The sequence below is a fragment of the Talpa occidentalis genome, unplaced genomic scaffold (genome assembly GCF_014898055.3).
Source record: "Talpa occidentalis isolate TD23 unplaced genomic scaffold, MPIMG_talOcc4v2.1 talOcc4.6, whole genome shotgun sequence".
Lineage (NCBI taxonomy): Eukaryota > Metazoa > Chordata > Mammalia > Eulipotyphla > Talpidae > Talpa > Talpa occidentalis.
This window is the reverse complement of record NW_023604972.1, coordinates 41,866,123-41,883,153: the sequence shown is the minus strand read 5'-3', so window position 1 is coordinate 41,883,153 and position 17,031 is coordinate 41,866,123. Positions and strand designations below refer to the sequence as shown.

The 17,031-nt window shown below is 38.3% G+C and overlaps 1 protein-coding gene across 3 annotated transcripts in view; it reads left to right on the top strand.

Moving 5' to 3' along the window:
* The first annotated feature begins 7,118 nt into the window (after positions 1-7,118).
* Positions 7,119-17,031, top strand: part of ADAMTS3 (ADAM metallopeptidase with thrombospondin type 1 motif 3) — a 232,680-nt gene continuing 222,767 nt past the window's right edge. For all 3 annotated transcript variants that reach the window (XM_054687989.1, XM_054687988.1, XM_037529130.2), the window contains exons 1-2: positions 7,119-7,749; positions 9,084-9,111. In XM_054687989.1, coding sequence (XP_054543964.1) covers positions 7,681-7,749; positions 9,084-9,111 — 97 coding nt within the window. In that variant the 5' untranslated portion in view covers positions 7,119-7,680. The remainder of the gene's footprint in view (positions 7,750-9,083; positions 9,112-17,031) is intronic.

The window sequence follows — 17,031 nt, the reverse complement described above, 5'->3', positions numbered from 1 at the left end:
CATGAATTGTCAAAAGCAGGCATTTCATTCAAATATGAAAGTTTCTTGTTTTTTTGCCAAAGCATCAGATTTGAGGATTAACTGAAGCTTATAAATTTACACTATATCCTCATACTGTTAATAATTGAACTATTGATGAAAATAAGCTACAGAATAAATATTCCTGATAATTTTTTTCTAAATTATAGAATTTAAAATGTCATGAGAGTATTTGATTTTTTTTTCTTTTTTTTTTTTTTTTTTAGAGATTTATTTATTTATTTATACAAGCACTGGGTACAGTCAGAAGCGCGGGAGGGTGAGAGAATTCACCAGAGCCAGAGCAGGGAGCAGAACAGGCAGGAGGACTGAAGTACACTGCTGAGGGGAGCAGCGGGCGGCAGGAGAGGTCTACGTGCCATGTGGGACCCTCGCCCGGCAGGCGGGGATCGAACCAGCGCTGCAGAAACTGTGGGCAGCTTTGCAGCCCAGCGCTCAATCGCTGCGCCACTGGGGAGGCCCAGAGAGTATTTGATTTTTAATTATCAAATACATAGTTAGCAATTACATAGTTGAATTACATAGTTAGCAAATGTTTTTTTCTGAATGTTTACTTTTTTTGATATATCATTGGTCAAACTAAAATGGTTCTATAATTTCACATTCGACCTCTCTTCATTAAGCACTTATTATTTGTATTTGCAACAGTAGTGGTAGCTTCTGGTTTCTTGGTATGTTTAGTATGACAGGAACAGAATGAAGATTTTTGCCATAAATTTTAGTGTTTCTTTTTCTTGAAATAAATGAGCTTTTATAATAATAACAACCAAATTAGAGCAGCAACAATTCTTAGCTTAATTGCATCTGGTTTATCATTGGGCTGAGAATCTAGTCAGATAAAAACCCAAACCTTCCAGATCAGAGTTCGGCTTTTGTTTTTCTTGTTAAAAAGTTGGAGTCCAGGATTGTGAGTTGTGTTTTCTTAAGGATAGTTTGTTGATTTCATAACAAATTTTTCATTTCTTCAGTGAACTGTTTTCTCCTGCCCATTTTCTCAATGGAAGTTGTTGTTAATTCTAGTTTACAAAACGTTAATTGCTACCTTAATGAATGCATATAACAACCTGAGAACTAAAGGATTAACCTTGTTGAGAAGATGTTTTTATGAATTAAATTTGGGATGGCTTCTGGTAACTCAGGGGAATGCAAAGTTTTGTTTTTTCCTAAAAGGAACATGGGCACAATGTGTAAATCCAAGGTCAAGTAAAAGGAGGAAAAGCAAAGAACATGAGGAATAATTTTCCCTCAAGTCTTATCCTGTGGAATTATTCTTCTAAAAGCAAATGATTAATTAAAAAAATACTGGGTATACAAACATATCCTTGTGAGATACTCATTTTCCTCTGAAGGAAAAGAAAGCGTAAATTAGATGACAATCGGACTTTTCCAGCCTAATTTCTTGATCCATGTATTCAAAAATTTTCCTGCTGAAGTTTTTCTTCTTTCAATAGAACTTCCAAAAGTTTTTCTGGCAACAAAGGTCTAAGTTGGAAATAGCTTATTCACTGATACTAGTGAATTCTCTAATTAGTCTCTGATTAGTGAAGACATTAAATATTAGTAGAAACATTAAATATTAACTCCTTCATTCATTCCACAAATATTCTTTGAATGTCTACTATGTGCCAGGATCTGTAAGTATGAAAGGTTAACATCCTAACTTCTAATCAAACTAATTACATAGTTTAAAAAAGAGTACTGATGATGAATAATCTACACAGCAGGCTTGATTCTCTGATCCACAAATGAAAAATCAATGTTGCGTAAAACAGGGAGTGTACCTTGTGAGAAGGCTATTGTCTCAAAGCACTTCTATTTGTGCCGCTATCAGCCCCGCTTCCTCACAAACTCTGTAGCTATGTTCTATGAGACCAAAGGGAGCAGAGAGGTGGAGAAGATGGACAGTTTAACCACCATTCACTGTCTGATAGTGGTGGTTACCAAATACCTACTCCAGAGATTATCTGTGTCAGTTTCAGGTATCAAGAATTCTATGACCTGGAATAAAGCTCATCATCAGGTAGACAAAAAAGATATGATTCTCCCTGGACATGCTCAGAGTATGATAAATTACTTGATAGAGATTTATGCTATGTACTTGTGAATGCAGGTGAATAAATTAGAGGTCATTTCCCTCAAGGAACTTACAGTTCAGAGGAAAGGTAAATTTCAATAGTTAATTATATTGTAATAGATGTCTGTACTTAAACTTTGGACAAAGTGGAGTGGAGATATTCTCAGATTTGTTTGACCTTGGGACTATAATTGAAAATTATAATTAATGAATATTGATAAGAAGTCACTATAGTGTGGGAGAGTACTCTATAAAATTATAAAGTTCTCTGTGAAAGACAAGGTCAAGAGAACAAGACAGGCCACAAACTTGGAGAAAATATTTTCAAACTATTTTTTTCCAAATAAAAAGGATTGCTATCAAAAAATATACAAAGAACTCTTAAAATTTAACAATAAGAAAACAACCTGATTTAAAAATGGTTTAAACACAAGATGAAAATGCATATATTATGCAAAAAAGAAAAATTATGTAGAAAATACATAAAATAAAAAAATAATAAAAATAAAAAATACTACATCTTATCAGTGGGAAAAGGAAACACAATCATCAACATAGACACTGAAACCACAGGCACTAGTCAAATACAGCATGGTCACCCATATTATCTAGCATTAGGGTAATCAATATTTAGCAGTCATACTGGCACTCTTTGTGAGTGAAAGGGGAGTGATCAAAATAATTGTCAGTCATTAGTTTATGAACAACAGGCTTGAACATGAATATTCCAGGCAACTGGTATATAAGATCACCTTATTCAGGCTGTCCTTATATTGATTATTTCTAGATCAATATTGAAATAACATAAAGCAATTCAAAAATTCTTGTATAAGCTTGTTTCTTGCAGATAGTCCACATCTGGCAAACTGTATTATGAAGGTTATTTCAGCATTAAAAAGAAAATTTTATAAAAAAATGAGTTAAACATCTTAACTGAAATTTATCAAAGAAGATGCACATATGGCAAATAGGCATATATTAATAAAAAGATTCTCTACCTCGTTTGTTATCAGGGAAACAAAAAATCCAAACAACAATAGATATCACTACACAACTGATGAATAGCAAAATTTGGAACAATGATACTGGAAAGCTGGCAAGGAAATGGAGCTATAGGAACTCTTGTTCATTGCTGATTGGAAGACAATTCGGTGGTTTCTTATAAAACTAAATGTACTCAACATACAGTCTTGCTTGTTGGTATTTACTTAAAGGAGTTGAAAAGTTATGTCCATAAAAAACCTGTTCATGGATGTTTAAAGCAGCTTTATTCTTAATTGCCAAAACTTAGAAGCAATCAGTATGTCAGGAGGTGAATGAATAGTGTTATATCTATCTACAAATGTTAATCAGTGCTAAAAAGAAATGAACTAGCAAGGAGGAGTCTTAAAACCTACTGCTAAGTGAAAAAAATGTGAATAAAAAGGTAATATTGAAATGTTACATGGTGCATGATTTTCACTATATGACATTCTGGAAAGGGCAAAACTATGAAAAAAAGATCAGTGGTTGTCAAGTATTTGGGGTGTGAGGAGTGATGAATAGGTAGAATGCAGGATTTTTAGGCAATGAAAACATCCTGTTAGGATAATAATGGATACATGTCATTACATATTTGTCCAAACCCATTTGGGTAGTTTCATCAATTCTAGTAAATGTATGACTTATTAGCAGATTTTGAGAATGGGGAAAGTTATGCATGCATTCAGGGACAGTGGATATGTGGGAAGTCACCTTATTTCCCCCAGTTTTTCTGTGAACCCTAAACTGCTCTTAAAAAAAAGGGTTTTAGTAAAAACAATGTGAAAAAGGACAAAAAGCTCATAAATTACCTCTGCTTTAAGAAATGACAAAAAAAATTATAGGTTTAATACGTAATAAACATTGGGTAGCAAATGTTGTCAAATTATGACTTGATACCCAACATAGACCAGTTAGCCTCAAACAGAAAACATATCCTTCTTCTCTGTTTGGTTAATTGCTGCCAACATGAGCCTCCACATATTAAAATGTATATATATCAACTCAGTTCATGCAACTTTTAAAAGTCTTAAAATGGATGATGTCACAATCCAGAAGACTCCATACATATGATTAGTTTTGAAATTATTTCTCTACCTAAAGCATATTTTGGAGTAAAAAAAATGCCACAAACATAGATTAAGCATTTTTTGGGAACCCCTGTTAGCATCTCCTGTAATATGATGTTCTTTGTCTTGTGCACAGGAAAAGGTGTTGCAACTGAAAAATTCATATGAGCAAGAGTGTGGACATGAGTGTGTGAAACAACGCGGGGGGGTCAGGGAATAGAGACACATGGACAGCAGGGCAGGGACTTGATGCAAGTCAGGGGTGAGTTAGTGGGAGGAACTCAATGACTTTTCTGCCTTTGATTTCTAACATTATCTCAGTTTAAAAGTTCATCATGTTTTAGCTATTTACATTTTTCTACTTTTCTTAGAACTTGCCAAATTTCATTATCAGTGAGCCATCTGTACATGTGCCAAAGAGTCTTATCTTTAAAAAAAATGTTCATTTAAGGCTTACTATGTTCTAGACAATGTGCTAGACAGTTTACATGCAAAGCTCTGCTAAATTTCATGAACATTTTTTACAAAGGCAATATTATTAAACTACTTTAAAAGTTGAGAAAACGGAGACTAAATCTGCATGTGAATTCTACCTGTCTGACTCAAAGTTTATTTTACTCTAATAACCAGTTATTGTAATGAAATTTCCCTAAGTGCATTCCTCAGAGGATAAAGAATAAGAAGAAAACATTCTAGAATCATATCTGTGTGAAGACCAAAGTGCACACATCTCCTCTTAAAGACTAATATACACTTAGGATGGTAAAGACCTTGTGAAATTTTGAAATGAAGAAATCCATTTCATTTTATTGTATTTCACAATAAAATGTATTTAGTTGACTGTCAGAATCCTCTTCATCCTCCTCTTCTTTTTTTTGTAAAACAGTGAACATCTAGGACACACGTTAACTGTGTTAAACTGTATTGGGAGAATCTGTATTGTCAGAATGAAAGGTATTTAGAATTCAAGAAGTATATACCTTATTATATGTCCTCAAATAACATTTGTCAGAGTGAGGGTCAAAATTCATTAAATTGTGAAATCAATAATGAAGTAGAATCCTGACAAGTTTTGGGGGAGGAAAAAAAAAACCCAGAAACTAATAGGATAGGAAATATCCTATTTGTTGCATGTAATAAGTACTGGATCATGAATTTTTACTAGTTCACAAAGTAAAATACATTTTTTTTCTGTGATAGTGACCAAAAATGCCTGAAGCCACTGTTTTCATGAAAGTCACACAATTGCTTATTGTGCCAGGGGTTAAGGTGGTAACAAAAGTCTCAACTTTGCAAAATTAGCATTAAAAAACCCTCCTGTAATGCTATGGCTAAATATACTATTTGTGATTACTTAAAATCAGAGAAGTTTAGAGCTGATATATCGCAGGGGGAAAACCAAAATAGAGTTCAACTAGTCCAGATCAGGCAGCTGTTAACTGTACTTAAGACTCAGGTGTTCTAATTTGTAGTCTCTTGTCATCATAAGTTTTAGTTATAGAAAATGAGGATTATCTCTTTTTAACAAATAGGAAAACTAGGCAAAACGTTTAGCAAAGCACTCTTGTATAGTAAGTCAAACAGTAGGTTACAAAAAAGCTGAAGGCTTTAATTGAAAGAAAAAAGCAATTTACAGATTCTTCATCACTGGGTCCTATTTATATTTTATACCAGGAACTAATTAACCTAATACCCCAAGTTACTAGTCCAGGCCATTAGTTTTCTGGTTTCTCATTTGTACATGTAAGTGCTCCATATATATGATTTTGAGACTTAGAAGATTACACATCAGTGAACATGTATAACAATGCAACTTTAAATAATTAATGGAAATACAGGAAACCCTTCAAACTCACACCGTTTTTAAAAAAGGAACTATGATTTATGGAAACATCCCTTCACAAAGCAGATATGAGCTGCTAAGTATTTTATTTTAGGCAGGCCTCTGTAAAACTCCAGTTGAAGTCTCAAAGATTATTTAAGTGTGTACCTAATCACTCCTCTTTCATAGTCGGCTGGGGGTGGGGGGCCTAGAGGGGTGATAGAAAACGATCAGTGGAACTTGGAGATACTTCCTTTCTCACCACTGTTTTCTGGAAAGCGCCCAAAGGAATCTGCTCCAGGGAAGTGAGCCTGGGCTTGGATTCCAGAAACTCCTTCCTCGTCTCGGGTGCCCAGGTTGGTGTCATCTCTAAAGAAGCTCCATCCACACTGGGCAGAAATCATTTAATAACTTAATCTTGATGAAAGAAGAGACGCTAAGGCCTGTGCACTCTAGTAATAAACAGAAGCATCGGGGTGAGTTAACGAAGAGACATGGTACCTTTTCAAACTAATGTAAACGAATAAATCATCAACAACAGCTTAAAGCAGAGAAGGGGACAGACCGCCCCCACAAAATGCGGGAGCGCTCTGGCGTCTGGAGAGGAAATAATCGCGTCTTTAAGACCTTGAGGTTCCAAGGGTTCTCTCCAAAGAAACTTTGACGGCTGGGAGAACAGAGCAGCTTGGAGGAGGCGAATTTCCTAAAGCCCAGGACCGCCTGGGACCATCCCCCTTCCTATAATTAACTTCACGCTGGTCCCCACCGGTCCAGCCCGCGGTCCCCCTCAGCTCCCCTTCTGGCAGGGACGGAGAGGCTCCCGGGGTGCGGGTCTAGGCCGGACCCCACGAGCCCCCCGCGCCCTCCCAACCCCCTGACCCTGCCCGGGGCCGGCCGCCCAGCGAACCTCCCCTCTCTTCGCCGTCCTCCCGCGCGGGCCGCGCCCTCCTCGGCCGCCCGGGCTGGCTGGCGCAGGGGGCGCGCGCCCCGGCCGCGCGTGACGTGGGCGCTGTGGCGGGAGGGGCGGCCCGGGGGGCTCCCGCCGCCTTATTAGCGCCTCGCGGGTCGCCGGCAGCGAGCAGACCGCCACTCTGCGAGCAACAGGAGCCGGCGCGCGGCCCACTCCTCCCACCTTCTCCGCCTGCCTCCTCCTCCTCGCGCTCGGCTCCTCCCGCCCCCACCTCTGCTGAGCTGCAGAGTCGCCCTCTCGCAGCCTCTTTCTCTCGCTCGTCTGCTCGCTAATACTTCCCCCTGCTGCGCTCCAGGGGACCCAAGCATTCTCCGCGCTCACCGTAGGGACCCAAGGTGCTCCACGAGCCTAGGAAAAGCTGCTTGGGTCTGAGATAGTTGGAAGCCCCTCGCCCCTTCCCCCTCTCCCGGCGCAGCCCGTGCCCGGCAGCACCTTCTCGCTCCTGCACACTCTGTTGGGGAGGACGGGGTGAGAAGGTGAAGTGGGAAGATCTGCAGAGCAGAGGGGGCCAGGCTCGTAGCTCAGATTTCATTTTCATTGAAGCAAAGCACAGAAGATCAATTTTTTTTTATTCTGCATTTTTTTCCTTTTTAATTTTTTTTTTTTTTAAAGAAACTTATTTTGGTGGGGGGCTTGCTCTGGGCATTTGGTTTGCCCAGTAGTTGAACAGTGAACTCGACTCGTGATGGTTCTCCTGTCACTTTGGTTGATAGCAGCCGCTCTGGTAGAGGTTAGGACTTCAGCTGATGGACAAGTAAGTGGAAAATAATAACAATAAAAAAATGCAAACTCAACCTTTCTCCCCCAAAGTTCCTTCTCTTTTTCCCCTTCTCTTTCCTTCCCTCCCCTCTCTCCCTCCCCCGTTATCTTGTGCGCTCAGGATCGGGGTTTGGAGGGCTGGGCTGGGCGCAGCGTGCGGGGCTTTCTGGGGCCGGGGGTGGGGGGGACGCGGGGGGTGGAATTGCACGGGCGGCTGTGACTCCCCCTCGGGCGCCCAGACTTGTCACTCTCAGGGCTTCGAGACTTTGCGGCATTCGTCACAATTTCTAGTGACAAACTGCAGCCAATTCTCAATCCTCGCCGGGCCGTCTGGGTTTCCCCTTTGGGGAGGGCGGTCTGGGCGCTTGAATGAAGTTCTGGTGCCGGGTCCAGGAGCCCGGGGCTCTGGGCGCTGCAGCCCCGGTCGGGTGCGCGGGGTTTTCTCCTGCTCACTGACTCACAGCTTTTTCGGGCAGCCGGAGGCGGGGGTTTCAGGAAGTCCTTGGGCCGGACAGGGAGCGATCCAGTAGACACGTGTCCTTGGGAGGACCGCGGCCGGGCTGGGGTTTGACAGTTGGGGAGGGAGGTTGGGGACGTTTCCTGTCCCGCATTTTCCTGGCCAGAGGCTGGAGCCGCCGGCCGCTTCTCTCCCCTCCCCCTCTGCACAACTCCTCCTCTTTTTAAAGCTAAGTTGAGAGTAGCTCTGTTTCTTTTCGGCCCAGCCCCCACCCTTGAGAGAGATTCTAGGTGAAGCCCGATGCTCTCTGAAGAGTCCTTGAGAAGGCGCAGCCAGACGGGGCCGAGCCTTTTGTAGTAAATCACTTCAGCTCAGGGCCCGTGGGACTTCGGGTACACCCTTTCTCTATGAGTTTTTGTAGCTCCCCTGGTCAGCCTTGTCAGACCACACGGTAAAATGTGGAGAATTGCCTAGCTGATCCCTGACCTCAAATCAAATAAATCAGGCCCCCTTTTGGGTGTCTCGTCCAGGTATACATTCAGAGGCTTTCTTTTCTAATCCTGATTGAATATCTGGAGTTTTCAGAAGAGAAGGTTGAGTGTCAGTATTTATTTTTGCTGGCTTCCTAAACGTTACATTAAAATTAAAGCGGTGAAACAACTCCCTACCCCAAATAGTTTATTGAATTGGCTCAGCCTCCTGTCACAAGAACCTTCTACAAACCAAGGTGCAGCCTGAGGCAGGAATCCCATCCTTCAGCATCTCCTGATTAGCTAGCTCTGAAAAGCATTAACGGTAGAAATAAAACACACAAGGTGATAAGATGAAACCCAGTAACTGTTCTTTTTCTTACTTTTCCCCCTCCTTTCCAGGCTGGTAATGAAGAAATGGTGCAAATAGGTAAGCCTTGTTCTCAGATGTCACTCTTATCTTAGTGGAAAGTAGGGAATGAAGTCAGCTAAGGGAAATATTGTCTCTGAAATTTCTCCCATTGATGGTTAAGAAATGAATATGTAACCCAGGTACACTTCCATTCTTTATTCTTTTCTTTCTCTTTCTGGAGGAGGGTCCCACTTTCCTCAGGCTAAATTATAATGATACAAAAATTCTCCTGCAGTTGGACCTGTCACGCTTCAATTTATTTTTGTCTTTGGACAAGCGTCTGCTAGGTACTTGGAGGGTGATGTAGGACCTGGAAAAATGTAGGAAGGTAACTCAAAACAGTCTGTGCGCCATTGGGAGGAGCACATCTAATTGAAGTGAAGGCGAAGTGTGAAAATGCTACATAGAAAGGGAAAATGAAGTCCAGAGGATGAAAATTTTTTTCTTAAAACTTTTTCAGCTTTGGGTAAACCCTCTGATGGCTTCTAATCCATTTGCTTTCAAATTACCTAAAAATGTGCATGATTTGTTAGGCCTTGTGCAAACAACATCTAAAATTTCAGTTTTATCTGGTGGGTGTGGGTATTATTATTCCATTTTACAGGTGAGGAGACTGAGGCACAGAGAGAGTAAGTAACTTGTATCAGGTTACTCCAAAGTCCGTGGTCTTTTTGTGTATCTGTTTATAATAATATATTTGTTCTGAATCCAGAGACCAGAAGTCATGTGGCAAGAAGCCTGGTTCCATTCAAAGTCTTTTTATACATATTTAACTTGGGTTACTTTAAAAGATAATTTTTCTTTTTGGCTGAGTATTAGACTCTGTAAATACTGTTTTTGTCAAGTGATACTGTAAAGTCATCTTTTAGATGAAAAGTTCTTATTACTGTAAACATAGTTACAAGTCATTGCCCATTTGCTATGTTCCAGGCACTTGTGTTAACTGCTTTGTGTATGGTATGTCACCTAATTCTCACAACCACACTCCCAGATAGGGACCCCATTGTCCTATCTTAAGAAAACTAAGCTTTAGCAGTTGCACAGGTGCTTGCTCTAGTGCCCAGTGGAGAGCTGGGGCGATTTCATACTGTGGACTCATCAGGGAAGCCCAAGATTCAGGCCCAAGATTCAGGCTGACTGTGTATCAGCTTGTGCCAGGAGGCTCCCTTCCCATTCAGAACTTAGAACTGTCGGATCTCTTCCCGAAGCTTAGAACTCCATGGTAAGAGCAGGACAGAGGGGAGGAGGGTGACTGAGAACTACATTAAAACTACGTGTCTATGAAGAGACATTTGTCATTTGTAGTTGATAGCATTCATCTGTCTAGCTTCCTATCTCCCTATCTCCCTACCTGTCTATATACATACATACTTAATATATATACTATATATATGCATACTTTTGAAAGAAGAATGTTTTAACCAAACCAAGAAAACTGTCTTACTTTTTTATTAACTAAATGTTTGATTAAACACCACAACCTTTCAATATTAAAACTGAGTTCAAATTAAAAAGGTGTTAGGAGATTACTCTTTCTACTCTAGGAATAAAATGTATTACTTTGGTTACATTTTCAGATAGAGAATCAATATGTTCTCATTTAAAGGACCCACGGTCCAACTTTGGTCCAGGGTTTTGCTAATGTAAGTACTTTGGTAGCCCTTTTCTGTAGGGATGAAATTAGTACAGGTGTTTTTGAATTTGGTAGGTGGGAAGTGACTAGGCATATGACAGAAGGGAACGTGGCATTCTTAGGTTGTAGTGCTACAGATTTACTTGCTCCCAAGTTCTGCTTTATGGAGTTTTTCTCTTTGAATATTATCATTTTTATTTACCATTTTCGAGTTGATGGAAGAGAAGAAAAAGAGATAAAAATAGATTTGACTCATTAGTCTTGTGATGTAGAAAAATGTAGCCACCACTTGGTTTTGGGTTATAATCATTTATGTAGCTCTTGAGATGAATGAAAGTATGTTTTTAAAAAATTTTCTGTACAATAATGAGTTTTCTTTTTCCTGTGTTCTGCATAAAGGGATTCTTTACCTGGAGGTTTGGTAAAGCGCACTCCTCTACAAATAACTGATTTCTTCCAATACTTGATTTAAAAGTAGTTTATATAACTTCATGAAGATGATATTTGATCAGTGGTACAATAAGGAATGACTAATAAAGTCTGTACAATTCATTATTTACATTTATTGGTATTTGAATTGGTTGGTGAAAATACCATGGTTCCCAGTAATTTATTGTCTCATTAAGAGTTACATATAATTTAATGACAAAGCACAAGTAAAAATACTTTTATTGTAATAAAAGTATATAATATTGTAATATAATACTAATATTGTAATATAATATATTATTGTAATATAATACACATGCTGGATAGTATATATAAGTGCATATTTTGCTGATTCTTCAAATGAAACACTTCTGTGTGACTAGCACCTGGATCATTACATACAATATTGCCAGCACTGGTGCTACCTTCCAGCACTATCTCTGCATGCACTGTAAACACCCTTTTGACTTCTAATGGAGCAATTACTTTTTCCAGGGGTGTTTTTTATAAATAGAATTATACTATATATACTCTTTGGAATATGATCTAGAAAACCAATTTTTAAAAATGTATCTGATATATTCCTCTAGACTAGGAAAGTTAGTAGGGAGAAGGTAGTCTGTAGTCTGTGATGGGGGCATGTTGGCATATGTATAGATGTCTCATCTGTACAATGTGTCATACAGGATAGTGCTTCTTTTCTCTCCCCACCCAGTGGGAAAATACCCTCTTGGTATGTGGAAAAGTATGATTCACCCTAGATAACATAGGCAAATAGGGATTGAACCCAGACCTAGTTCTCAGTTCCTTTGTCACCCAAAGTGGAATTTACCCACCTGTCTCCATCCATCCACCCATCCCGGCATACATGCACACATACATGTGGTACATGTGTGAATGTGTAAACAATGTGTATACTTGTGTGTACGTGTGTTTCATGAAGTCATTAACATACTTTTGTAGCATGTCAGGGAGTTCTTTCATTTCTGACTTAGAGCATGACCTTGGGAGGATGCCTAGCATAATTGTGGGCATTTGTGGCTGACTGGTTGATTGGGTAAGGAGGCTTGCTACGTGACACATGTGGCTTAGGAAATAATCATAGTTCTGTACAAATTGTAGAACAGAAAAAGAATTCTCTGAGTCCCTTTGATTCATAAGCCACCACTTTAGCTTGCCTGCATATCATTAGAAGAAAAACCATTGTGAGAGTTTGGTGTTAAGCTGTCTTCCTTTCTGGGAACTGGGGTATAGTCATCTTACTATTCCCTATTTCTGTTTCCCAATTTCAAATTATTTTACATTCATTCTTAGCAAAATAAAGTTGCTCATCTTGTCCACAAAAATATCCAATTTACTGAAAAATGATTTTCCATCATTTGTAGATATTTATTTGGTTTTCAATGTTTAGTACACTTTATCTAGTACTTGGCATATATAAGCATTTCCACTAGTGTACATCTCAGGAAAACAAAGACTTTGTCTTCATGACTGCCGTATCCCCAGTACATAAAACAAGGCTTGGTACTTTGTGGCTCCTCAATTATTTGTTATTCAATGAATTGATCTAGCAAGCAATGTATTATCATACTGGGATTTACTGTGTTCTGAATTGCCTTAAATGCTCTTGGTCAGTAACCTTCTACAGGTTTAATTGGTCACCAAGAAAATGAGGATGGTGGCAATGGTGAAACCAGTTATTCAGTGTAAGCAAGCTTTCTTGTGATTTCTCTTTTCACCCTCCAGAGTCCTCAGAGAAGTAGGTCTGTTGGTTTATATATATATAATTATGTGCAGTTTTAGAATATTTACTAATTTTGCACTCAAGTTTACTTTGGATCATTTGTTTTGTTGCATCAGGACAAAGATAAGATAAACATCCATCTATTTAGTTTGATAGCCATTATAAAAAGTGTGGTTTAAAGATTTCAAAGTTTCCTTTGTGAAATTTAGAATTTAAGTTGCCCACGCTTCCTTGTAACTAAGATTATGCACTTGACTGATTTAGCATCCACCCCTCCACTGAGCATGTGTTAAGTGCTTTGATCTTATATGAGATGTTATTAAGTGCAGCATGTTATCTATCACCTGCAACTTTTTATTGCTGTTTGGCTGAAATATTTCTTTCATATAACTTCACTTGTCATTATACCAAATAATCATAATATTGCTCAAAAATGTTAAGAAATTCCCAAGATCACCTCCACTTCCAGTGTGATTATCTCTAAGTATTCATATTACCTTGGAAGTCAATTGGGGACAATTTCAAATTGGTAAAATCATGAGTAATTTCAAGATGGAGAATTTGGTTATATTACTTGGACTGAAAGTTGACATTGGTGACCTACGTGGGATGCTTATGCTCCTACCAAGAGGTCTGCTATTCTCAGAATTTGGGAATCTCTCTACTGTTCCTCAAATAGAGATCAGCTTTTACTCCCAAACTGTGCTACTTCCATTACTATAAATTGCTAATATTTTTAATTAGTTTTCTTTCTGGTTATAAATGTTTTACATATGCCCATTATAGTAATTTCCCTTAATTTTTCTGTTTTCCCAGATTTTTTGCCATCATCCTAAATACCCAACTGTTGTTATAATTCAGCATATTCATATTCAGTCTCCTTTCAATATACAGATTGTATGTGTCTGTTTTTGTTTCATTTTGCTGTTTTAGTATAACTGTACATTTCATTTCAAACTCCTTATAAATGCTATTTTAATCCCATCATACTAATAAACCTTAATTTATACAATCATTTTCCTGATGATACTCATTTGCTCATGCTAATGAATGTTGCCACACCATGTTGTCTCTAGATCATACCCTGCTTTTCAAATGACTACTTTAGGATATAGCCTTGGAAGTTGATTACTTAGTAAAAAACTAATTAATATGATACATTTTGACAAATACCTCTTGAAAAAGTTATCATGACTCAAGTTCCTATTAGCAATATAGGGAAGTGTTGAATTTTAAAGTTTTAATTTTAAATTAGTATTGGTTTTGTTCTTCATGGTATTTGAATATAATTTGAATATTTGTCCATGCAATGTCTGAAAGACGTAATGAATTAATAATAGGTTTTCTACTTATCAAGTACTCAGTAGTGTCAACCATTATTTTATAAAAACATTTTGTAATTTTTTAAAAGATTTATTTTTTTATGCATACGAGAACTGGGGTGTAAGCCAGAGGTGTGGAGGGTGAGAGGATTCACCAGAAAGTGGGGAGCAGAACAGGCAAATCCACTGAAACGCACTGTGCCATGTGGATAGCTCCCTGTCAGGTGGGGATCAAACTTGGTGCTGTAGTGGCTGGCAATAGCTTGATAGTGCTGTCTTTAACCCCTGCACCACCGGGGAGGCCCTTGTAATTTTTGTAGTACTGTGAGAAAACTCTGCCACTTCATAGAATAGAATTTGAGAGTTATGTATTCTTAGAATGGATAGTTAAGCTTGGGGAGAATTTCCTTGCTTAGGAATCTCTGTTCCCACAAGTAATTGATCTATTCTAACTATCCAAATATGTTTATATAACTTTGCTGACTAACTGTAAATCCCTAGGAGAGATTTTGTGGTAAAATGTCTGTCTCTTGTTTATAAAAATAATTACCACAAATTCAGCATGATGAATCTTCATGGAATTTAGAGCAAATAATAGCATTAAACAGCCTATAACTCTTGTTCTTGGAGTGACTGATAAAACAAAAATATTTTTTAGGAAAATTGTACAAAGTAAAATAAAATTAACTATAGGAATTTTCAATATTGTGGTCTTGGAAATTTAGAGCATTTTTTTCAAATATAATACATTTATGTGCATATATGCACATAGAAATATAAAAAGAATGATTAAACTCTTTACTGATACAAGTTTGAGTTCTCTTTCTTTTATAGGTAAAAATCTGTCTTTTTTACATGTGAAGTCCATTCCTTAATGTAAAATGTAACCAGGATATCCAGTAGGGGATCTATTGATAATCATCACCTATCTCCCATCAAAAGGCCAGGGACATAGATTCTGTGTGGTTTAAAATTCTGACTCTACCGTTTTCTAGTTGATAGCTTTAACCTTCTCAAAATTTTACTTTATTATATCTAACATCAGCATGTTACTACTCACTTAATGGAGTTCTATAGGACTTATAAAATGTTGGCATATGGTAAGCAAGCTAAAAATAATAATTATTATTATTAGTATGTCTTAATCTTGTGCTTTTTAAAAACCACTTTTACTACATAAGAGCCTATTAATTCTAATTCCTACATTTTTAATAGGTTTGCCTTTCACCATGAATTACCAGGAACTTTAATTTACTGTTTATGGTTGGACTTGTAAACTATCCAAACACCTAGCTTATCACATGACAACTCTTTGAAAGTTCTACTTTCATGTTGGTATCATTGTAGAGTTACTTCATTCATTGGAATATAGCAAGCAGCACAGGGAGGGAGTTGAGTAAGGAATGGTGTAGAAATAGTGAGTTATTTCATGTAGATTTCACCCCAGCTATACTTTGTGTATACCAGACACAATTCTTTCTCCTCATTTTATTGAATTTCTTTCTTTCCATTTTATTGAAAACAAAACAAAACAAAACATGTTTCTATAGTAGTCCTGACTCCTTTGGATTCAAAGACCAGGGCCCCAAAATAATTTTGAGGAAATTTGTAGAAAGTAAAATAGAATTAAATATATGAATCTTCAAATAAAACTAAAATCAGGTATAGCTGGATTTAGCCTCAAAAAATGTCAACAATCTCTCTCTCTCTTCTCCCCTCTCTCTTCTTCCCACTCTGTCCCTGCCCTCCTCCCTTACTTTACCTCTCATATTCTCTCTCCCTCTCCCTTCCTGTCCCTCTTTTCCTTTCTCTTTCTTTCTTATTTTCTCCTGTGTTGGGTACAATTGGGACCCCAGATTGTGGCAAAGACTGTCACCAGTCTCTAGGATATTATTCTACCTTTCACCCCACTGTATAGAACATTTCTTTTTTGACAACTCTAGTAAAAGTTCCAATATGGCTTTCATGGGCTACCTGGTCTGAGGCATTAAACTGATCCCTGAACTATCACTGTATTTGGGGAGGCAGTGCTCTGACCTAGACTGAGACATTCTATCCTTGACCCATAAGGACTGAGCTTAAAGTATGGGATGGTTAACCTGAGGGAAAATTGTAGGGCAAGAAAAGAAGCATGGGCACTGAAGAGGAACATACATACAATGATGCCACAACTGTGAGGACCTCCCAGAACATTGCCTGGGAAGTGGTGGCTGTGGTAGGCAGAGTAATATTCCTCAAGATGTCTATATCTGAACCCTTGGAATCTATGAACATGTTATACTAACATGGCAAAAAGAAATTACGTTTGCAGATGGAATTAAGGTTGCTAATGGACCTTAAAATAGGGAAATTATCCAGGGGCCATTCCTTATAAATGGAAGAGGGGAGTGAGAGAGAAAGAACTAGAGAAATAGCAGTGAAAGAGACATGGGTTGGCATTGCTGACTGTGATGATGGAGAAAGGGAAACATGAGCATGGGAATGACAGTGTCCTCTGGAAGCTGAAAGGGCAAGGAGATAGATCATTCCTAGAGCTTCCAGAATGATGCAACCCTGCTAACACCTTCATTTTAATCCCATTTAACCTATTTCTGACTTTTGACTGCCAGAACTGTAGGATAATACATTCATGTTGCTTTAGGTCTCCATGTTTGCGAGAATTTGTTACAGCCACAACAGGAAACAAATATAGCAGCCTAGTGGATCATCCTGGTTTCTCACAAATTAAGAGTTAGAATATATAACTACCGTAAGTAATATTTCAGTGAAAACCTTTAAAAATGCTGTGCACATTTCTTATCTGTCATATT